Source organism: Coccinella septempunctata, chromosome 1 (assembly GCF_907165205.1).
Source record: "Coccinella septempunctata chromosome 1, icCocSept1.1, whole genome shotgun sequence".
Taxonomy (NCBI): Eukaryota; Metazoa; Arthropoda; class Insecta; order Coleoptera; family Coccinellidae; genus Coccinella; species Coccinella septempunctata.
In genome coordinates, this window is record NC_058189.1 from 57,647,432 (window position 1) to 57,672,913 (window position 25,482).

Genomic DNA, 25,482 nt, shown 5'->3' on the forward strand with positions numbered 1-25,482 from the left:
AGTTTAATGTAAACACTGTTTCTAAAATTTTTAGCAGTTAAAATGAGAAATGCAAGCAGAATAAAGCAATCATCTATAAGAAGGTATAGAGCATGTACTGAAGCTCATGGTGGCCTCTTAGAGCATCTTTTGTGAAATTTAATTCAAAGAAACGATACTCATTTTAAAATTGTTGATATGCAATAAAGCTATGGTTCATTAGAAAGTGTAGACTATAGAGCATGTATCAGAACTCATGGTGGCCAATTTAAACATCATTTATGGAACTTTATTCAATGAAACGATATTTTAAAATTGTTATTTTTTCTCGTTTTCTTTCATTATTGAAACCCAACGTTTTGAAATCAATATTTTCGAGTTATGAATTAAATTTCAGCATTTTTGTAAGAAAGGTCTTGACTCAATGTAATAGAAATTAATTTTTAGCTTTTTTTCTTAATTACAAAAGTGCTATAATTCACTTACTTGAAATTCGCTTACAAACTATGTATTAACTTTTTAACTATAGGGCTTAATAATGAAAGAATACGAGAGAAAAACCAATTTCAAAATATCGTTTAATTGAATCGAGTTTTACAAAAAGTGTTCAAAGTGCGCATCAGGAGCTCTACTAGATGCTTTACAACTTCTTATGAATAATTGCTTTATTCTGCTTGCAAGTCTCATTTCAGTTGTTAAAAATTAAAGAAAAAGGCTTACATCAAACTCTGCCTTGACTCATTGTAATAGAAATTTATTTTGTATTTAATGCTGGAAATAGTGTGAGTTATACCATTTCAGAATCTCAGTGAAACAGGCATGTTTCCTCATGCTTTGGCACTCAGGTAACCATATTATTTTTTACAGCACGCTGGGTTGAACTTAGGAAAAAAAAATAAGCAAAACAGAAAATTTGAGTTAGATCTTTTTAATGAAAAACTATTCATGCGCCCCAAAAATGATAATTTAAATTCGATAGAGCATCTATCCAGGAATACTATACAAAAAACAGTTTGAAAAAATTCCTTTATTTGGAGTCTGTATAATAGTAGAGTGATTGTGAGATGAACATTTTGGGTACAGAAATGTTTTTTTAGGAACCGAAAATTGGCTCATGTCTCCCTAACCCATGGGAGAGTTGAACAGGGGGCGAGAGAGACTTGACTATAAGTTTGTTTACCAGGAAAAACATTGGGAGGAAACAATTTCCAATGACCAACGGTTGTCTAAAGTTTTCATCATCAGATGTATCAGCGTATGGAATACATATTTTCTATTTCAGAGTTACTCCCACTTATTTCCGAGATATTTTTTCTTTTTTTGAACCTTTGTACATTTTTTATATTTATTTCTATCATTCAATTTTTTTTTTTGAAACAAGCTATTATCTAAGCTATTATCTAAGTGCGGGAAACTTAGATTATATCTCCCGACCATAGCATGGGTCAAGTCCCCCGCACTCCCTTTTAGTCTATTCAACAGATGTTTTCTTAAAACTTTTACAACTATTATTAAAAAAGCTCAACTTTTGTAAAACAATATTAATCAATGAAAGCACTAGAAATTAATATCACAACGCACTTATTAAACTTTTCAAACAGTGTAACAATAAAAAATTATTCAATTTCTTACTTCTTCTTAACAGCAGAATCACTTTCAACCCTCTCACTCCCCAACTGTTGTGCCACTAGTTGTGCCTTGTTACGAGTATGTCGCAAGCTATTTACGAATTTACGATACCGGTAGCGCGGAATTTAAACTAAAATATTTGGGAAAGAAATTACACCATTTTTGGCGAAAATGAAGCTTTCAAAAATAAATTTTTCAAGGGTATAATACAATAATAAAAAACCGTATATTCGGTGCTGCATTCATGTGGTCCCACCACATGAACACAATCTATAAGCTGTGAACTAACGAAACGCTATACTTCTTTGTTTAACGAAAGCCCCATATCTTAGCTAGAAAAACTTCTTGGAATCAGGGCATTATCGAGAAGAATATACATCAGAAATTAATCCCAGTATATGTTATCTATTTGATCATTATACTCATCGATATCAATCTATTCCCATGTGAAAGTAAACTGAATGAATAGTTGAACTCGAGATTTTATAATAAATAATTGTTTTCATTGATATTCTGAATAGAGATGCTTGAAATACACGATACATTGACTGAAAAGTTAATGTTCTATCGTTGTATCGTAAAATCCAAACAAGACGTAATCCACAAATTTTTGAAAGACGTTAGTGTGAATAAAATTCGATTACAGTTAATGATCTTTCAAATATTCTATCTGAAATTCATTCATTCATTCATTCATTCGAAAGTAGTATTAAAGCTTGCCTTCAAGTTTGGTTAACCAGGTAAGTACTCTAGATGTATTTCATTTTAATAGGGAAAATAACTATTAAATTAACAAGAATAACAACATGTCAGAGTACCTATTCGGAATATGTTTTCTGTATAATTTTTTATTTTAGCCTCTGGAATTAGTTCATTGAAGCAACAATAAAATTGGCCATTCGAACTCGAAATGATGAGATGAAGATACATAATTTAATGACCATAATGTTACCGTATTTACTGCAAATTCATTAGTGACATTAGTGTTATTCTTTATGGGAACCTAAGGGATAAAAATGGAATAGAAAAGGTTATGAGACTAGACAGTGAAAATGAATATTCTAAATTTAAATCATATGGGGATAATTCCTTCTGCTTTTTGAGGCCTGTATACATGGAGGTTTTAAAAACGAAACAAGCTAGATAGAAGACGAATTACTTCATTCCCACCCCTAAAATTTTGAAGGGGTAATAAGCAGAAATTGATACCTCATTAGCAAAGCCTTAATAATCATGATATGCGAATAAATCGAATTGTTACTAATTTATTCATTTAATTGCTCGATAGGCTACCTTTTTACAGGGTGTCAGTATCGTCAAGTCAAAACTACAAAAAAAAGAGTAAAACTCTATTGATTTCCACAGCATGCTTGCGAGGAAAAAAAGTTTTGTTCAAAATTTAAATGTAAATATTTCGAAAATGAATGGAGTAAAAATGTGGAAGAATTAGATATATTAAACTCAGGATAGAAAGGAGTTTTAAATGAGTTATCATTTACCCCAACTTCCCCGTTCAAAATTTAGGGGTTGGGGTTGTGAAACTGAGGGTTGGAGCGATATGGTTGTGAACTTGATCTTTGAAGCTGTCGCCCCCCAAATCGAAAATCATTGTATCGCATTTTTTTAGTAGATTTTTGGGGTCAAAAGAAGCACTTTATTTCTTTATCAATTTTTTCGAATCTGCTCTGTTTGAAATATACTAGCTGTTGGAAAACCCTAAAAAAAAATTTATTTTTAGTTCTATCTCACAAATGGTTTCATCGAATTGAATGAATTTCGGAATAAAGTTTTTCATTTATTTTATTAATCTTTTTCGAACACAAGATATAACCCACGTCTACATGTGTTCTCATTATTACCATTACGTATCATAAAAACACCAAAAATTCAAAGAACCCAACTCTTGAAACTAAGTTGGATCCTATCTAATGAATATTTGAACGTTTTGTAAAATGAAAGTATTTTTCATATTTTCTCGTATAATACACCGTTTTCGAGTAATTTGAAGAATTGGGTACTTTGGCTGAAAAGATCCACAGACACAGATGTGTAATTTCACAGATTTACCTAGTTATTCTGAAGATAATTTTGTTTTTCCAGGGGTGACACAGCTCATTATAAAAACTTAAAATGGCTACATCTTTTTATCAGGGCAGAATCGGAAAAAATGTTTCGAAAAAAGTGTTTCTTTTGACTTCAGAAATCAAGTGTTGAAATATTTGTACGAGTCAAAGACTCACCTTGTATAGTTTTAAGGGATAAATTGTTGAAATGCATCCTGATCATTATCAGGAAAAGCAGCAATATCATTATATTGTTTCATGACTTACCATTTTTATGAAACCGTAATTTCTTTTCTGAATGTGTGGAATTCATTCGAATTGAGACACTTGTTGTTTGTAGGATATTTAAAACAATACTGAAAGCATTGCTTAAGATAAATCTTCGGTGATTCCCTAAATCAGGAGAGGGGATTTAGCCAATAGCTAAAGTGGCTCTGATTCATCAGCTCATCGTTATACATAAGTATTCTAGAGTACCAAACAAAATAGCGATCTGTGGATTACCGTTTTCCAAGAATTATTCAAAGTCAAGGTCACAATGTTAATTCGAGAAATATTTGTATGAACACGAAAAAAAGTCTCATTTACTACCATTAATCAATAATTAGCAATGAATAACTATATCCCCTGTTTGCGACAGATTCAAAACTATGATCCATTGGTGTGTCAAAACTAGGATACTTATGCTTGCATTTCAAATTTTGAATGTTTCAGTTTTCTATGATATTATTGATATTCCTCCAATTTGCACTCTTCGTATTCGCATAATGACACATAGGTAACAACGAATTGGACTTCAGAATTCCTCTAATTATGCTATGAATTCGAGTACCTGCTGTTTTGTTGTCATTGTTTGAACTTCATTATTGTTGCTACATAACTATATATTTCTCGAATATCAACAAAAGATCGATAAAACGAATTATTTGACGACCAGCTGATCAGCTTAAGATGATAATAATTAATGAAAACACGTTAAAAATTCCGTACACCAGCTTCATGCTACGCCTATGATCCCGAGTGATTCATAACATAATGGAATCCTGCGGTTTTACAATCTAGGTAACTTTTTTAGTTCATATTCTTCTTCCGTTATTCTGAAACTTGGAAATTTCTGCTGTAGTCATGGTCACCACTTGTAATCAGAATATTGTCTAATATTTCAGTGTTCCGATAAATGATTATTTTTTAAAATTGTTCTTCTCAAGAACAGCATTATTGTGTTTTGAATTCTGATCGAAAATTGAAATATAAAAAATATTCCTTCCAGGAATAGAATCGGCGTCTCGTAATATGCAGGGTGTCCCAAAACTGGTGAATCAAACGTCACATCACGATAGAGTAGATCAAATATTATCGAATGACACCAACATTAGTTGAGCGAAAATGTACCGTTTCTGAAAAAACCTAACCTAAAGTTGCCGATTTTCGAACAATTTTTTCAATCACAAGGCCAATTTGTGATTAAGGATAGAGTTTTTCTCCCATATTATCACCCCTATAGAGGTTTATTCTGAGTAATAAAAATCGTGTAGAAAAAACAATTGTTTCAATTTACATTTACTCAGGTTATCGATTAACTACTTAAAATAATTTCAATTAGGGGAGATAAAACAACAATCTTAGTGCACTATAATTTAAAATCGATATCGTTTTTCACAAACTGGCCCTGTGACTAAGAAAAATAGTTCGAAAATCGGCAACTTCAGGTATTTTAATAAAAATTTGATTATTTTGGAAACGGTACATTTTCGTTGAACTAATGTTGGTGTCATTCGATAATATTTGGTCTTCTCTATCGTGGTGTGACGTTTGATTCACTAGTTTTGGGACACCCTGTATATTTAATATAGTCCTAGTGCCTTAAACCAAAGGTGAGCTCCGACTCTCAATAAAGCCAACATAATTTGTTCATTGTTATCAGGGTACAAGCCATCAAAAGCATAATATAAATGTCTGGACAAATAAATGATCAAATCCATATCTATCTAGAAATCAAAATTCAAATTCCTAGATATCAGTTTCATCAAAAAATTTCATCATTGTTTGAGTATCATTTCTGGTAGTCTGCTCTATACTTTCATAAACTTCTTTCTAACCACCAATAATCCAATATTCAATAATATGCTTGAAAAACAAAGTTAGACCATATATATTTTTTCAACATAGAAACGTTAATGTCGTTAGATACTCAAGACGTTTCTGAACAATTAATCTTCGCCAATTCTAAAAACGCACTACGAAACTTGGAATGGAATACTGAGGACATGTTTTCTTCTCCAAAGTAGTTCTTATGTGTATTGAGTGTCGTCCTATTGTCTCATCAAGGATTTCATCAAACAATAAATGTTCGGTAGTAATTCTTTGCTGACTTTTTCGAAACGTTTTGCACATTTCAATTCTATAAATGTTGCATTAATTTTCAAATTTATCCCTTATGAAATACTTCTTGCTGCGAAATACAGGATTTTATAGCATATAACTCGTAGATATCAACAAATGTGACTGATTTATTCTTCCTTCTTCGGGCATATAAAAATCACTGCATTTTAATCACGAATATGCATCAAACTCATTATGAAAAACATCCGATTTGGATATAGAAAAGAACAGGGATAATTCAAGGCAGAAATGGAAAAAAATTACACAAGTTCCTCTGAGAATCGAAGTGATATGCATACCTTGAGAATCATACAAGCATTAAGTTCTAAGAAACATTCTCTAACATAAATGGTTCAATTCATGCGTGACAAATGACCCAATTCAATGGTCCAAATGGATGGTGCAAAACAGATGCAAATTTCGCTTCAAGCAAGCTCTGTTTTCGGGACCAGTAGGTAAGGCACTTTTTGGCCAATGTTTTGTAACACTTACATGAATATTGTGACTAGAAGAACGAAATAAAGAACACTTACATTGTGTTTTGAGAAGAATTTGTAATTGGCCTCGAGAAAAACAAATTTGTAATCATAAATTTGTTGCTTATTGATGATGAAATTATTGGCCAATATTTTCTTATTATATGTTATTCAATTATATACCTAGAAGATAAATTCCTTTCAATATGTGCGGAGTAGAAGTTTCTTTATTTATACATATTTTAATTTTCTGTTTCAATTATTCAGAATCAACGTTAACCTGAATGCCTAGAATCTTTCTCCATAGATTTGAAGGTTAGATACATTTCCTTTATAGTGTGGCCTTCATTTGCAATAATGGATCTTGTTCGAAAAATTCAGAAAAATATTTTTTCTATAAACTATATTGAAACAATCTCTTTTGCTTAGGTACATTCCAACGTAGTAGGGAATTAAAACAGATTTGATAATCATCATGAGAAGTAAAGATCCTGAGGTGGTTCTGACAATTTGGTAGTTTGTGTGATTGTCGTAGAAAAAGTAGAGCCTTCCTTAGAATGTGAGTATTTGAACATTCCAAGTAGTCTAAGCTACTCCACTCAATCTTTGAAAAAAGTGTACCCGCATTCATCGCCAATAGAAATAAAAAAATTATATCATGAAAATTTTTTCAAAATGAAAATGAAATTTTCAAAGGGAGGTACATGTGCTTTCATCCATATTCATCTTCTTCAAGCACGTTCTCGAATAAGGAAAATATAAGAGAGCGACCTGGGCTTGCGTAAATCTTTCGATACATTCATTTCTCGGATATCCTAGACTTGTTTGTCCCCCTTTTTTCAGGAAGTAGCGCGTGTATAGGATCCATTATCAACCCTCTGAATCCTTGACCCACTTCTATGATGACCGACTGGCACATTTTGGGGATGAGCGTCTTACTGCTATCGACCCTGACATTTCAGAATTCATCTTGATTAAGGGCACAACGTTTATTAAAAAGGATTGCCTCTTCTGGTCCAATCTTGAAAGTAGGAGCAAGATTGAGGTATTTGAATGGATTTCAATAAAGGAAATTACACATTTCGCTAAAGTCAGAAGTGCGAGCTAACCCCCATCAAGTACCACTTGTAAAACATTTGAATTTTTGCTGAATATTATTTTCCATAATAAGCAAGGAGAAACAGTGTACCTACTTAATAAAAATAATAATAATTTCGTGCAAAAGACCTAAACTATTTCTCGTATTATTCGATGTCGCCACTTAATCAGAATTTTTTGAGCCATTTATTTGAATCATCGAATGTGAAACTAGGCTAGAAGAGCTTCTGTGAACCACTGAGAATGCTTAATATTTATGTCGAAATTCATGCAATTTGAAGGCATGTCTCCAAACGATTTTAATTGAATATTTATTACATTGTAAACTACTTACTATCTACGAAACATCTACTACATCGTATATAATAATTTTCGGAATTGGAGCTAGGAACCATTCAAAACAATAATATTTTTCCATATGTCAACAGTTATCCTAGTTGTTTCAAAATTTAATTGTATTTCCAATCATTTTTCATGATTGCAGTATAACAAAATATGACATTGTTCATTATTTTTTGGACATTTGTCCGAGTTAAAGTGTCCCTATACCTTATTGTGGAAACTGAAGGAGATTTGATTGAATTTCTATTTGAATTTTTAACTTTAATTTTTCAAGACCCTGTATATCAAATTGCTAAAAATGTGGAAACTGAAGGAGATTTGATTGAATTTCTATTTGAATTTTTAACTTTAATTTTTCAAGACCCTGTATATCAAATTGCTAAAAATACAGATGCAACGTATGATCCAAGATGTTGAAAAAAGCTGGGCAAAATTTGGTTTTGATACATTCACTAGAAAACTAGTATCAGCTATTTTAGTGAGCACTTATAGCTGTCAAAATTTTAGGAAAAAGTCGAATATCTCAGAATCGGTGCTATATAGGACCATGGTTATGATACCGAAGTTACCTTAGAATTTGACAAGGAATTCAAAAATGCAATAATATACAGGGTGTTTGGTTTAAAAAAAGAAAGTTGATACCAACAGGGAAAAAACGGAGTACCCTTTATTGAGGTGGGTTATAAATACTAAAATTTCAATCGATTACAGACAAGTTTTGTATTCAACTTTTTCTTTTAGCTCCTTTAGTTTCCACAATAAGGTATAGGGACACTTTAACTCGGACACCCTGTACCTATCTAAAACAAAGAATCCATGAAGTAGACGTTTTCTTGACAAATTAATTTTTGTACTTTTATTTTTTATATTCATCTTCAACTTATGAACTCACGGAGAAATAATCATTATCTAGCAATAAGATAATTAGAGATTAGAGCATAAGTGGAAATCCCCATTCTATCAACGTTGAATCAAAAGATTCATCTCACCCTTAGACGTTTTGTCCCAAATATCCGAGCAAACACGAAATTAGGTCACCACTCTAGGGTTGCGAGGTGGCTACTTGTTTTGTGTTATCGCAGGGTGAGAACATGCGCAAACGTGTCAGCTGTGTTGTGGATTTTTCATCAAATAGGAATTGCCAAAAATTCGTTGTTTTTCACAGGAATAAAACAGCAGATCGTCAGTTTTTTCGATCATTTACAAAATGAAATCAGTGAAAAACCTGTTGGAATATTGATTCCGAATAAATCCACGTGAAAATTGAGCCTGACTAAATGTAATTATGTACCTACAATAGAATTAATTCAATCTCACAACGCTCGCACTCAGAAACATCAAATCATTCAGTTCAGAGGGTGAAAAAAGGAGTCAAATCGTTATTCGCAAAATTTGGCATATTGAAAAAAAATAATAGGGGGCAAAATGGGTGCACTTACTGTTTTAAGGGATGTTAATCAATATATCCCGTGGAAAATAATTCAAGGCACTGAAAACGTTACTTGCACATCATTTTGATTGAACGGAACACGATTGTGCGGCAGATATTTCGCGCTCTGGTGGAGGAGCTTGGAGTATTGGAGCTTTGGGAGACCCCGAGCGGCGTTGCCGGATTGATCCAGCTTTTCCGAGGCTTGTACGAAAAAAAATCGTGGAACATAAACAGTACAACGGAAATCCATTCTGCTTTCCTTGTGGATGGGTACGCATGAAATCTGTAGAAATGGTTAATGAATTTCGGTTGAATTTCCTGAATTTGGCCTGTGGAACGACTAGTTTCGGAGATACAGGCCGTTGAAGATGAAAAGTGAGTTTTTATGCTCTATGTTTTTTTTTATTCTGCGAATACCAAAATTCGATAGTGGTGCAATATTAAGATGATCGGATATCCATTATACATTCCGTTTTGTCTACAGGATGACCATAACGAACATTTAATTCAAGCAACTAGTATGAGTTCTGTGAATAGAATTGAAGATTTCGTTCAAACTGGATGAACGTCATCCTCAATCTTGTTGGAAATTAATTAACATAAATTTTTCATACATGGTGCTCCGAAAAAAGGGGGACTTCAAAGCTTCGTTTTTCAGTTCGGATAAGGAAAAACAGATCATACATATCTGAAACATTTTTCACTGTTGAGAACGTCGCATAATAATTTCAGCTTTCTCGTTGAGTAAAAAGATTAGTGCAGTCCATGTTTCTGGGAAAAATACCCTTTTTTAGGAATACCATGTATCATTTAGTTTTCATGAATTTTTGACATAATATACACGTAAGGATAGTCATTTGGTGCTAAAAAAGAAGTTAGTTACCATTTTTTAATCGTTGCAGATCTAAATGTGATAAATTCTATTCTAGAAATATACCTCGAAATTTCATCGAGTTCGTTGTGACCGTTCAGTCTTGACGATTTATCAAATGACCCAATATTTTCAACTTTCTTCACGTGTGTCTCAACTGACCCCATCTCTTTCGAGAGTTTTCGATGGAAAAAAATTTCTCCCAGGAAAATCTTCGTAGATCCAAATGTGATACATATTCTAAAAGAGCAACACTTCTAGTAATAAATCTGAGAATTTAATCCATCTAGGGGCAACCGTTCGGTCTTGACGAATTTTTAACTGAACCCATCTTTTTCGGGATTTTTCGAAGGTCAGCTTTCGAGTCGTTTATCTCTCAATAAAAGTAACCGTAGATAGAAATGTGATACATATCCTGAAGGAGCAACTCTTCTTGTAATAAATCTGAGAATTTCAACCATCTCGGCGCAACCGTTCGGTCTTGACGAATTTTTAACAGAACCCATGTTTTTCAGGAGTTTTCGAGGGTCAGTTTTCGAGTCGTTTATCTGTCGATAAAAGTAGCCGTAGATGAAAATGTGATACATATTCTGAAAGAGCAACTCTTCTAGTGATAAATCTGAGAATTTCATCTATCTAGGTGTAACCGTTCGGTCTTGACGAATTTTCAACTGGACCCAGCTTTTTCATGATTTTTCGAAGGTCATCTTTCGAGTCGTTTATCTCTCAATAAAATTAACCGCAGATGGAAATGTGATACATATTCTGAAGGAGTAACTCTTCTTATAATAAATCTGATAATTTCATCCCTCTCGGCGCAACCGTTCGGTCTTGACGAATTTTTCACTTAACCCATCTTTTTCAGGATTTTTCGAAGGTCAGCTTTCGAGTCGTTTATCTCTCAATAAAAGTATCCGTAGATGGAAATGTGATACATATTCTAAAAGAACAACACTTCCAGTAATAAATCTCGAAATTTCATCGACCGCGGTGCAACCGTTCGGCCTTGACGAATTTTTAACAGACCACATATTTTTCGGGATTTTTCGAATGTCAACTTTCGACACGATTATCTCCCAGAAAAATCATCGTAGATCTGATTGTAATACATATTCTGAAAGAGCAATTCTTCTAATGATAAATCTCGAAATTTCGTCGATCTCACTGCAATCTTTTGGTCTTGACGAATTTTTAACTGACCCCATCATTTTCGAGAGTTTTCGATGGACAACTTTCGACAAGCGTTCCTCCCAGAAAAATCATCATAGATCCGAATGTGATACATAGTCTGAAAGAGCAACTCTTCTAGTGATAAATCTCTAATTTTCATCGAGCTCTTTGGTCCTGAGGGAGCAAAATTCCGGTGCCGGCAACACCGGAACTCCTGACGTCGTCGTCCTAGGCTACGAGCGTCGAGGCCGTCGTCGATGCGACGATCTGTTCATCGGGAAAACTCCGTTAAAATAACTGAGATGCTCAGAGGCCGAATAGTTATTATCTTTTTGGATTCCAAACGAAAATAAACAAATTTATAAACCTGGGATTAATCGCTCTATGTTTATATTTCGACATTCTGTATTGATGTGTGCAATATTTTCACTCTTTGGCACCTGCAGAATCTCGAATATTTCTGTGCTTCCTGCATCTGCCTGGAGTGCCTGGACTATCATATTTATACAGGGTGATCCTCAAGATGCGGTAAAAATGCGGGAGTTATATTACTAATTAGTATTTTATTAAAAATTGAAAACCATGGGGTCATATAGTATGAATATTTTAGGGACCACTGGCATCGAATAAAAGGGCCATCGGTTGGTTTTATTCTCGTAAAGGTGGGAATATTCCGTCTGGGAAGAGTAGATGTTCTGAGGAGGTCAAATAAGACCGAAATAATGGTCAGCGGACCGAGGTGGTTGGCTGGTTCGATTCAGATCGCAACATTTGTTGATTTTCTTTTCAATGGATGTTATGTATCTGAATTTATTTAGGTTATTATTCATACGGCTTTATATCTATATGTGAAGGCAATGAAGGTATTTTCCTTTTTATCACATAATTTTTACGTTTAGGTGCATCGTAATTCAAAGGAAACTCAAACGCAACTCGAAAAATCAATTCGCAACTATATCTTATCATATTTTCAGGGTATATTACCAATCTGAATACAATTTTCAATTGAATTATATTATATTTTTATGAGTGAGTTAACTTATTTAATTTCGAATTTTGAAAAGTAAACCTTGTGTAGTGTTTGTTTGGAAATATCAACATCCCATTCCATTGTAGGTATGTGTAAAATTTTTGACACCTTATGATGAATGATGAAAGAAATACCGAAATATCTAAAATATTTCATTAAATAGTGGACCTTTATTCGTCGGTATATACTACTTTCGTAAGCACAGAGTGGGAGAGGTAAGATAAAAGGGAAAAATCAGCTGATTTAGAGGGTTGGTAAATCGTTTTCTGTGAGCATTGTGAATACCCCACAAAATGCTGTTGTTTACGTGAAAGATTTTTGGGAATAAGCCCTAAGAGTTAAAGCTTCCCCACAGAGAACAGAGCTCTTTAGTTTTCATCTGAAAAAATTCAGTAGATGTTTTGCATTTTTTGGTATATTGTGAAATCGACGAAATGACTTCTTTATTTTTGGGAAATATCAAAATAACAGGCTCCCGCTAAATTTTTCGAGATTAAAAGTAGACGGATCTTTCAGAATGAACCAAATATAGGACTTAAATTGTCGATTGATATTTTTCGTTGATTTTGACTGAAGAATGGATTGAAACAATTTAAATAACTATTGGACCCCAGACAAATGAAAGCTAAATATAATATATTAATATATAATAATTAAACTTCCCAATAACATTATATTTGCGCATACCTGGATAAACAACTAACCTAAGCAATTATTTCATTATAAGTTTTTCGAATCGTGTTGTTATTTATTTCGCAATGCCAAATTTCGATTAACTAAAAGCGATATTTTCTTTGGGAGATCTTAAAACGAATCTCAAAAAAGTATACAGGGTGAGTCTTTGACGCGTAAAAATATTTTAACAGTGGATTTTTGAGGTCAAAAGAAACAGTTTCCTTTACCTACCATTTTTTTCGATTCGGCCCTTATAAAAATTTATAGCCATTTTGAGTTTCCATAATGAGCTATGCCACCCCTGAAGAAACAAAATTCCCTTCAGAATAACAAGCTATATCTATGACACTACAGATCTGTGGGTCTTTTAAACAGAGTTGAATTCAGCCAGAGTACCCGATTTTCCGAATATCACAGATATTTTTTATTTTTTAACATCAAATTACTCGAAAACGGCGAAGAAATACGAGAAAATTTGAAGAATTCTTTTTTTTTACAAAACGTTCATATGTTCATTAGATAGCGTCCAAATTAGTTTCAAGAGTTGGGTTCTTTTTGGTATTTTTATGGTACGTACGTATGGTCATAATGAGAAAACTGAAAAACGTGGGTGATATCTTTGTCCGAAAAAGATTAATCAGATAACTGAAAAACTATATTCCGAAATTCATTTCATTCGATGGAACCGTTTGTGAGATAGAACTAAAAATTGCATTTTCTTATGGTTTTACAACAGCCTGTATCTTTTAAACCGAACCGATTCGAAAAAAATGGTTTAGGAAAAAAGTGTTTCTTTTGACCTCAAGAATCTACTGTTGAAATATTTATAGTAGTCAAAGACTTACCCTGCATAGAAAAAGCATAAAAAGTTTCTATAAAATCTGAATGGATATGAATGTGTTTGGTACATTAACTTGTAGTTTTTTGAGAAAGAATTGTTAATAGATACAGAACCATCGAAACAAAATCGAAAGGTTGAATAATGCTATTTGAATTTTCATTGATCAAATTTCCAAAATTTTTTGGACTTTCCTCCTTTCCAGTCACAAAAATAAGTATATTCTGCGATCTTCTTCCTCTATTTATATTCCTCTTCGCAGAAAATTAGCACTAGATATAAGGTTGGGGGAAGAACGTGACAATTATCATTCTTTTTCTTCTTCGTCCTACCCTAAAGCGTGACTCATTGTATTGTTGCTACGTCACTCTCAATCGGAACAAGGGGTTACCCTCTTCAAATCCACAATCTTAGCGAATCAACTTAAAACGTTGTCAAGTCAATGGGAATGAAAGTATCTGTGACTCTAGAGATTTGATATAATCTCACCCTTTGAAGGTATTCACGATCGAGTCCTGACTAAAGAATACTTGAGTCATTGTCCAGCAAATGGCCATTCACATCCATTCCACAAAAATCCTCGAAAATCAGCACACATCACTGAAAAAGTTGTACCACACTCGAGCTACATTTCAAACAATCCAAGCTTTTCAGTCGTGATCATCGTATACTCCTAGAGACGGATTAAAACGATAACCTACACTAAGCCCCCTTTGAAGCTAACGGAACAAGTCTTTCTCCCTTACTACGTACCTACACCATTCTGACGTCATTTTCACAGGGCTCATATGAAGAAAAGGATGGAGGTATTTCCCCTCTTACCTGTTTGCCCCAACAGTTTATTGTGTCGATACCTGGGACCGTCAAGGTTCTGGGTTATCTGAATACTTGGACAATTATTTGCTTTTATCTTGCCTTTAGGGGCATTAATTGCTGGATACTTGTAAGTCTTATCTTTATTGATACCGATGCATTGCTGCATAAACATATAAGTATTTATTATTCGAAACGTTTCAGAGGAATTGGAAAAACTCTGCATATTTCCAACATGAGTTCATTCTTTACTTTCAATGTATCTTCTTCATCAGAAGTTTTTCCTTGTGTGTCTCATATGGTCCCAGTTGAAATAAAGTGATATTTTCCGTGGAATCGGAAGTACAGTAGTAGAAATATAAGCCATCAGATTGCTTCAAAAGATATTTAATTGGTTCCAAAGTTTACCCCAACTCTGTGTAATACCATTGATTATTTATTAATCCTCCATGATGATATGTAAAAAGGTTGTCTGAGAACAAATGCGAAGGACTTAGGGAGATAATTCCTCTATGAAAATAAGCAGGGGTAGTTCCTATAAATTATTTTCGAAATCGACCTCCCTTGCAAGATACACCTTTAGAAGGCGATGACGAGTTGACAGTTTTTAATTTTTTTTACTGATTCTAAAGAACACTGAGTCATGAAACTATACATAATATGAAGCACTAAGTAGATGTTACTCACACAATTTTGTTAGATCTCATAACTTTATTATTAGGGGTTGAAAATAACAACCCCTTGTCCCCTTATGATTTTCCTACAAAAATTTTTTTCGTGGGATAGATTTTCGAAAAATGAAATTCCCTTATGGTTTCCCATTCAATCCTAGAGAAAAAAAGTCTGTTGCAAACTTTCGATACAGTCGATACTTTTCTCGGAATAAATAAAAACTTACGAAGGCAGAGAGTTGATGCATGTAACACTTATACGATGAAACGGAATGAACAATGATCAGAACTGCTTGTAAGTTTTTATTTATTCCGAGAACAAGAGACTTTTTTTCTCCAGAATTGAATGGAAAACCGTATGAGAATTTTATGTTTCGAAAATCTATCCCACGAAAACAATTTTTGAAAGAAAATCATAAGGTTGTTATTTTCAACCCCTAATATTAAAGTAATTTAAAAAAATTGTGTAATATCTACTTAGTGCTACATATTATGTATAGTAGTTTTATGACTCAGTGTTTTTTAGAACCCGTAAAAAAAATTAAAAACCGTCAACTCGTCATCGCCTTCCAAAGGCTGTATCTTGGAAGAGAGGTCGATTTCGAAAAAAATTTCCTTCGCATTTGTTTACAGACAGCCTGTATAGAGATCTACATATCTCAAATAGCTTAGGGCTTATTACGAGCTGTTGTCTGTTTCTGACTCACACATGTTGAGAAAGAAAATTCTTGGAGTTTATCTAACTGAATCAATTTCAAGCATTTCCTTTTTTCATTACACACAAGTACCTTGTCGCTATCGGTGTTCGAGTTCGAGCAATAAAGTTTATTGCCCATATAAAATCTATGAAATCACACAGCGCGAAGCAAATTGGTTGTACCTAATAGAAATAATATTTGCCATTGTATTGACATGGCAGTGGCGGCTCGTGATCTAGTTCACTAGGGGGCTACTTTTAGAATAATAATAAAAATATGAAATTTTAAAACCAGTTTTCCGCAAAATTTTATGCAATTTATAATTCTTTTTGAAACATACCTGTTCTTATCTACTTGCTCGTTGTGCTTAATAATATTATTCCGGTATTCTAATTGAGCTGCGATAGTAGTCGTAACCAGAAAAGCTAATTCTGTCGAACAATTTACATGCTTGGCAGATAGCTCATGCTTCTTAATTTTTTCATTAAGGTGCTTCAAATCTCTAAATCCTGCCCTTGCCCATACGTTTTCAATTGTTATACACTTGTCTTGAGAAGTTTTTGGAGTTTTATCTGCCTGGGTTAAATTTAAATCGGGAGTCGGTTTACCCAGCAGTTGAATACGGCTTTTTTCCGCCAGCGAAAGCCTCGCGAAATCAGTTTTTAAAATATTTTGAACACTATTGTCCGCCGTGATTTGAAAACGTAAATAAATACGAACGCACGCTAGCCGGCAGCGGCTAGAATGAAGCGGATAGGGGCGACTTTTATCGTAGCCCTTTTACTCCTTAAAACGACCGACACGAAGAGTTGCGGCTGGAGCCGAATGACTGTCCGAATGCAAGAATTCGGGGCTACACGATTCATCGCCCATGCAGGGACGAACTGCTAGATTATGATTGAAATAAACAAAACTGCAGGAGTCGCATGAAAGTTTTACATTAATAAATTATATATATAACCGTGGAAAGTAATATTTTCATTGAAAATCGTATGGGAAGGTAAATAGCATAAAAGGACTGATTTCTTGTATGGGGGGCTGTAGCCCTATAGCCCTCACAGACCAGCCGCCACTGTGACATGGTAAATGTTTGTTGAAACAAGGTAGGTTAATGTCTTCTACCGGCTAACTAGTGTACACCCATAGACTAATAAAGGATATTAATATATGCGTACACCACTTCAGAACTGGATTATTACAGCCACAATGTCTTTGGAAGTATCTACTGAACATCAACATTTGAATTCCTTGAAAATTTTTGAACCATTAGACCCAATCAGTTGAAAAACTTTCTTGTCTCTTGCCTGTATAATCAATAAATAAATCCTGCACTATTAAGTAGTACAATCTAGCTTTAAACCAATTAATATATATATATATATATATTCAGTTTCAAAAGCGATAGTTATTCAGAAATAAATAGCCAAAACAATCTGATTATATTTATTTCCTTTCATTCATATAACCATATCAGATTTGAAGAAATGGAGGAGAAAATTGATCAGGGTGAATATGGTGTAATGATTCTGGGATCTTCTTCCTCTGCTCTATTCTCAGCTTATGGATTCTATGCTTTCACTTTCGCTAATCGTATATGTGGATGGTTTGGCCAGTGTATTCCTTTTTGGTGGTGGACTCCTGAGTCTTGAACGAGTCTGGGTTGAAACTGGAACCTGAAGTGGTGCATGGTTGGATGGGTTAGAGTTAGCTCAAGATTTACCCTTATATATCCATGCACAAAATTTATTTATCTTAACAAACGTGCGCTGTATAAAATATACAGAGTAAACAACTAATAATCTTTAGCATTCTAGCACCTCTAACCCTCATAGAGAGGCTAAAGGACATATTAAAACCTCCTCAATTATTCTAGGTGTAAATGAGTATTTGTTAGAAAATTTGATGTGAACGATAATGTCAAAAAACAGCAATAAAAAAATTGGTGTTATTCCTCTTTAATTTTGAGGGGTACAAAAAGCCACTTCTAAAATTTTACTTGCATTAATTCATAATTATAACATTAAAAAATTAATTATTGATTGAAACAATTCCGTAACTGAACTTAAAGCACAGTTACATACAGGGTGACTATTTGAAAACTTTCCAATCCAATTATGTCACGACAAGAATGATTTCAGAGAAAATGCCGAAACAGCTCAATTTCTATTCGTAGGGGGACATATTTTGAGCAGAATTGTAAGCCAAAATTTCCTCAATCTTAGGTGTAGGGGTTGTCACCCCTGAATTCGTTATAGGGAATAGAGGGTGAGCTATACCTCAATTGTATTATGTAGAGGGACATATTGTCTTCCAATTGAGGTTTAGATCACCCTACACCTAGGTTTGAGGAGATTTCGGCTTACAATTTTGCTAAAAATATGTTCCCCTTCCAAGGGAGGGGAAAGAAAAATTGACCTGTTCTGGTTTTTTCTTTGAAAACATCCTTGTCGAGACATAATGAGGGCTACCGCGTGTGAATTCGCCGCTTGATGCGCTAGTGTAGCGTGAGGTCCACATCATAGACTCAACTATTTGATTAATCATAAGTTTATGGTTTCCATATATCTATAATACTTTTATTGATATTACGTGTTTTATGCTATAAAAGAAGTGAAGCCAAATCATTGTCAGAAAGGGACTTACACACATGCACTAATTAAAAATACAGAAATAACGAACAAGATATTGATTGGTAACCAAATATTTCTATATTCAATTTCTCCAATATTATGATCTGTGAAATGACAAGTCCCCGTCATCGTAGACAAACAAATCTTGCATCAGTTTGTCTATGTTCAGGACCTCACTCTACAAAGGCGCCAACTGGTGAGCAAAAAAACGGTAGCCCTCATTGGCCTGGCAAGTTTTCAAATTGTCACCTCCTGTAACTACTCCAAGGAGTCAATAAAAATTTGCAAACCACAGTATTCATTTAGAGGGACAAGTGATCTTTCAATTGAAGTAAATCTCACCCCCTATTCCCTATTAAGAATTTAGGGGTAATAGCCCCTACACCTAGGGTTGAGGAGATTTCGGCTTACAATTCTGCTCAAAATATGTCCCCCTCCGAATAAAAATTGTCCTGTTCCGGCATTTTCTCTGAAACCATCCTTGTCGTGACATAATTGGCCTGGCAAGTTTTTAAAATGTCACCCTATATATGATTTTCACTACCTTGAGTTTTTAGTTCATATAAGAATTTTTAGCATTACTTTTTACTCGCTCTGTATAAACATGACATGTTGTTAGCATAGTAGTACTGAGAAACAATTTGAGATAATGTACATTTTTAGATTTTTTCCTAGAACATCAGTAGAGTTTCTGTGCAAGATTGTTTTTGTGTGAATGAATGAAGAGAAGAAGCCTTTTTTCGCTTCTTACTATCATTCACTGCATTCACACAATTTTTTTTTATCATGCTCAGATGCTTAAGAAAAATACAGGAAGCTGACTTCTAATCTGATGATTATAGTAAAACACGTAATACTAAATAAACGATATCATAAGAAATTCCTATACTTTCAATATTTTGTAACAATTATCCTCTGCATTCTCCAAGTCCACGATGTTTTACTTGTGTGGCAAATGTGATTTTGAAAAAATACCTACCCTATGTATGTCACTTATGTAGGTATGATATTTGTTCCACTAAATTGATAAATAAGCATTCTAACTTCAATTAAACTAATTGGAGAATAACGAAAATATAGGGTTTTTCAACAAGAACTTTGTTTTGTAAATCAAAATAAAACTATAAATTCAGATGACAATGATTCAAATTTCATTTTATTCAGAAAAGGATGGTTTGGCAATTATGAATGGAAAATGATATCTTATAAATGTCCACCACGACCACACTTACAGCGGTGTTAAATCGCATGATCTAGCTAGCCCTTTAACGGCTGTACCTATTTCGTGAAATTATGCGATCAGAAAATGGGGTATTTTCCTAATTTTCAAAATATATGCCATAAAAATCCTTATAACTCAAATATCTCGAAATATATTTTTTTCGAATTTTAACATATTGCATTTTGTCTGTATTCGATTACGAAAATTCTGATTTCAGAAGTGCTCTTGTGAACATTCTACGTCATTTTTACAATCCGGCAACTCCCATTTGTGTCAGTAATGGTCATGAAAGTTTTCTGATCACCATAGACGTAATAAATATCAAGTTTGATGATCACATTTGACAAGAAAAACACACAAAATGTCATCGGTTTTATGGAGAGTAGAGAGAAGGAGAACGATCGCTGCTTTGAGACCACAGATTTTTTGTCCCCTAAAATATGTACCAATAGGGTAGTTCATGCTTTCGCCAACAGGCGCGCTGGCCATCACGAGAGTGCGAAATTTTGTTTACACAAATCAAATTGTAGTTGGCTCGTTGGCTGAGTGAACTGTTTCCCTGGTGACAGATGATAGGAATATTATTATTGTCGATTTTTGATAAGAGAACAACATATGACCATGGTGAAATGTTGAAGCGTGCGCTAGTATAAGAGTGTTTTGGCATCGGAAAGAAAAGAAGAAGAGATAAAATTTCCGACAGCATTTTTGAGAGAAAATTGGAAAAAACCTTATCTCAAGAATCAACTCCCAATCAATTTGTGTGTCAAGAGCACTTTTGCGATGAAGATATCAAAAAGATGATGGATTCATTATAAACGAAATCGAAATTGTCATCCCTCGTGAGAAGTTGACCCTTCTGAATAAGAATATTTAACCAATAAAACTACATGGTTCAGAAGTAAATATTCTTGAACAATTTTGTTGGCATAACATAATATGTGGTTTATATCGGTTCTCAGCTGAGTATTGGCAAAAGAATCTACTCTAATACCTAAGTGATAAATCTGAGACTGCTACCTTTTGTTGTCTTGATGTGTACTACTCCTCACTACGGATTTATATAATTTTGAAGATTAGGAAACCAACTAACATAGCTGCTTTCAATAAACAATGATAAACAAAAGTAGGTACAATTTTTTTGATCAGTGATTTCTTTTGAATTTCATTGATTTCGACTTGCATTTTATTGCATATAATTCAGAGAACTCATATTCAATATAGATTTGAAGAAAGGTATTTGAAAAATCATCAGAAAAACCACGATGACACATAACCTTAAATAAAATGAAGGCTGTTCATTTCAAATTGACGCTTGAATCCCCACCCCTTATCGATACCCGCTGTAATCGCAGCGACACCTATCCTATGTTTCCCGTTTTCGGGGACACATTTTTAGTACGTCGATCGTTCTCCTTCTCTCTACTCTCCATAATCGGTTTTAAGAAGGTGAAGACACAGATTACAGAAACAATTTTTTGTAATCTGTGGATATCTTCTTGATCGGTTCCAGTGTTGTCGAGTTAACAAAAATTACTATACTTCAATAAAGGCATTCTACGTCACAAGCTTTCACATAGTCGAAGTTTCGAAGGGTGTATTTCTGAAATGTCTGAATTTTGAAGCTAATCTTCTACGTGTTGGATAACTAGTAGAAAAGGCTTTCCATAAATAATCTCAAATTCGGTTTTGGAGTTTTAGGAAACTTGCCCATTTGGTTTGCAATAAATCCATTGTTTCGGTAGATGTGTGACTTGTGGCACCGTCTTGTTGAAACCACATATTTGTGATATCCATATCTTCAACAATAGGCCAAAATTTAGTTGTTTACATCTCTCGATTATGTTGATCGATCTGTAAAACTTTTACAGATCCACCATTTTCATAGTGAATTTTTATTATTTTGACACGATTTTTGAGTGAAATGGAATTCATTGTAACAATTGCCCAAGTTTCCACTATAGATATGTCAAAAACCAAATGTCAAAACATTAATGTAGTTTCAGTGGGGCCATAGTTCTTGTTGAAAAACCCTATAGTATAGAAATAAAAGAGGAAGTTGAAAGGTTTTATAGAGCTAGATAGAATCACTCATCAAATTATGAATTTTATTACATAAACATTTCAAAAATAGTGAAAGAGTATGTAAGCAAGGTCCATGCTGTTTTCCATGCTTTCATGCAGATATTTCAGTCTAAATCATCCTCAAGCAAATTATTGAGGGTAACCTCGCTGATGGAGCTGTACGGGGCTATTCTCCCGATGTTACTTACTGAGTTCTCAGAATCAGACTCTTCCACATCTTCCTCTTCTTCGACCATAGTCGTGAGCAGGTTATCGTTCTCCTCTGGTGTATCCCAGGCCAATTCACTAGCACTGTCTAAATGAAATTCCATCATTTGAAAGTACTGAAAATAGACGTACATGTTTGTTACTCACCTCTGAAACTGATCCTCTTTTCTCGTTTGCTATCCACCCTTTTCAACTTTCTTTTGGGGACATCCTCAGAAGGGACTTCCACTATGATCGGGATCGCATCTTTTCTATTCTCGTTGTCGTCTGTCTTTGATATGCCATTTTTCGCGTTATTTGCTACCTTGCCGTTCAGCAAAATTTGTTTGGTTACTGCTGCATCTATTTCTCCGCTAACCTGAAACAAAAACTCTGCGAATTTGAATTATCGTTCTATAGAACGATAAAATGCTCGAATTATAATTTGAGCCTTTTTCTCTTTCCTCAAACTATATGTAGATACATTCAATTTATCCGAATTCAAAGTTTGAAAAGAGTTTATCAAACCTGAGTCGACATTTTGAGTATTGTTGCTCGGCTCAAGTATAATGACACTGAGGCAAAATTCAGCAAGATTTTTTTATTAAGGCAGGTTGGGTTCATTATTTCTAACAAGGAAATTTTCAGACTTCAAAAAACCATTCATCTAGGCTGGCTTTTTTTCAGAAACTACTGGAGGTAGTACATAATAAAAAAATAGCGCCTTCATTAAGACAGATAAATAATAAACGAAATTAATTCAGAAACATAATATCCATTGATATTAAAATCAACAAATATTACGATCTCAATAGAACTAGCCAATCACCATCTATCGAAGTATCAACAGATTCTGCATCAATGAAGAGTAGATGTTGACCATGGTTTCGATCTAATCTCCTTATCAGAGCAACACAGCTCTCACCTCAACGGAAATGGAATCAATTCAAAGACATCTTATTCGATGTCAGTGGACGCTACAACGTATAACCATACCTTAGCGCCACCTAGCACCTAACGAGATCCAACTCAATTCACTATCGTAAGTAAGTGAAGATGGCAGTATATATCCATTCGCTCCATACTCTTAGTTTGCAGAAACCGTTGTGTTGCTCTGACGAGGTGAAATAAGGCAAAAACTATCTACCCTTCCTAGATAAACCGATATATTTGTCGATACACCGAATGATGGGGGTTGGCTAGTTCGATTTATATCGTAATATTTGTTGATTTTCATATCAATGAAAGAGGTTGAAATAGTTGAACCTATCTGGTGAAACAAGTATAATACAGCTATGTTAAGCCAACACCCCCAATTTTGAAACAAACATTTCAGGGTCGTTTGTCCATCGTAGGTCCATGTTTGTCCACTCATTTTTTTCATTTTTTCGGTTCATTTTCTGAGCAGCACCCCCATATCGCAAAAACTTATTTTTGATGGTACAGATCGTTTGTCCAACGTAAGTCCACTTTTGTCCACCAAATTTTTTCATTTTTCCATCCACAGAACCATAGAAATCCATCTATGCAAATTTTGGCAAGAGTGAAGTTGGCCGCCCCAAATGAAAATTTTTAAACCAACATTTCAGGGTTTCAGGGTCGTTTGTCCATCGTAAGTCAATTTGGGGGTGCTGCTCAGAAAATGAACCGAAACAACTTCTGTTTCCATATCTCTCAAACGGTTCCTGGACAAGTGAAAACAAAAGCTGGACAAACATGGACCTACGATGGACAAACGATCCTGAAATTTTGGTTCAAAAATTTTCATTTGGGGGTGCTAACTTCACACTTTCCAAAATTTTAAAAGATTGATTTCTATGGTTCTGTGGGTGGACAAATAAAATTTGGTGGATAAAAGTTGACCTACGTTGGACAAACGATCTGTAGCATCAAAAATAAGTTTTTGCGATTTGGGGGTGCTGCTCAGAAAATGAACCGAAAAAAGTTCTTTTCCGATATCGATGCCCGGACAACAAATTTAAAAAAAAGGGTGGACAAACATGGACCTACGATGGACAAACAACCCTGAAATTTTTGTTTCAAAATTTGCATTTGCGGGTGCTAGCTTCACATAGCTGTATAATACTCATCAGCACCAATAATTATGAACCTGATTTTATTTTAATTCGTTAGCCTCACATCGAGTATGAAATTTGCCAATGTTTTTTTCAATCTGTAATTATGTCCTAGAATGTTATCTGAGGAAAATTCAAAAAGATTTCAATTTTCCTAGAGCACAACCAAGAAATTCAGTGATAATGAACCAGAATGCTGAAACAACGGATATTTCCGGGCATGAAAAATTTCACTCACCTTTCTATTAGTTTCTTGAAGAATAGCCGCTTGTTCCTTAGACCATATAATACTTGCATCGGTTTCATATTCCTTCTTCAACTTATACTGACGATCAGTCCTGTATAATTCATACGCTAAACAAACAAGTACGACAACGAAAAATATGGATAATATCATCACAACCAACTGTCCTGCATCCTCTTCTTCTTCTGTCTCTGCCGAATACAAAGAAGTGTACAGGACTTTATGAGGAGCATCTTCTACCCAAGTTTTATCCTTGCCCTGAAAAAGCATCGATCAAAAAACCTCAAATAAATATTATTGTCATCCGTCTTTTCATCATATCTGCACCTCACCTGACTTATATTCAAGTTGGGTGTACCGGGTAGTTTTTCATGGTAATCGTCGAAGTGGGGGCTGCATTGGGCACTTCGCACCCCCTGTGAATTGGACACGTTCACCTTTTCAGCCCCTGTTTTTGTGAATAACATGTACTCTTCTAACGGTTTCATGAGATGTTCATTTACTTCGATAACTATATCTGGAAAGCGAAAGGTCGCATTGAAAATCAAAATACAGTAAAATCGCAATCAAAACGGAAAATTTTTTGACCACATTTACAGGGTGGGCAAAATTCGTTGTCTACTGAAGGGATCTCGAGAACTATAGCAGCTAGAAGAAAACGGATGACACATTCTCTCTTTTTCATGACTAATCCAAATCTGAGAACAGAATCGGCCTATCATTTTTAGATTTCGAGTTATAAACAAAAATTGAGATTTTGACGATTCCGGAAAAGTTCTCATAACTTTTTTGTCTTTGAAGTTACAGATCTGAAACTTGAAACTTTCATACGTAGAATCTACTGACAAAAGATTTTTTTCCAATTCAAAAATA

The 25,482-nt window shown here is 34.2% G+C and overlaps 2 protein-coding genes across 5 annotated transcripts in view; both read right to left on the reverse strand.

The window, feature by feature from the left end:
- LOC123319924 (BTB/POZ domain-containing protein 2) overlaps nucleotides 1-14,657 on the reverse strand; it is a 36,051-nt gene extending 21,394 nt beyond the window's left edge. The window contains exon 1 of one of the 3 annotated variants that reach the window (XM_044907039.1): nucleotides 14,475-14,657. Coding sequence is in view for 1 of the 3 variants with exons in the window: in XM_044907022.1 (XP_044762957.1) it covers nucleotides 3,939-3,941 (3 nt within the window). In the remaining 2 variants the exon portion in view is untranslated. Of the gene's footprint in view, nucleotides 1-3,938; nucleotides 4,017-9,408; nucleotides 9,529-14,474 lie in introns of those variants that run through there. The other 2 variants (XM_044907030.1, XM_044907022.1) reach the window with 2 other exon arrangements.
- Nucleotides 14,658-17,594: 2,937 nt separating this feature from the next.
- The window catches only part of LOC123311431 (contactin-associated protein-like 2), a 29,837-nt gene continuing 21,949 nt past the window's right edge, over nucleotides 17,595-25,482 (reverse strand). For both annotated transcript variants that reach the window (XM_044895382.1, XM_044895390.1), the window contains 5 exons: nucleotides 24,942-25,126; nucleotides 24,604-24,867; nucleotides 22,459-22,669; nucleotides 22,293-22,399; nucleotides 17,595-17,840 (listed from right to left, as the gene is read on the reverse strand). In XM_044895382.1, the coding sequence (XP_044751317.1) occupies nucleotides 17,721-17,840; nucleotides 22,293-22,399; nucleotides 22,459-22,669; nucleotides 24,604-24,867; nucleotides 24,942-25,126 (887 nt within the window). In that variant the 3' untranslated portion in view covers nucleotides 17,595-17,720. The remainder of the gene's footprint in view (nucleotides 17,841-22,292; nucleotides 22,400-22,458; nucleotides 22,670-24,603; nucleotides 24,868-24,941; nucleotides 25,127-25,482) is intronic.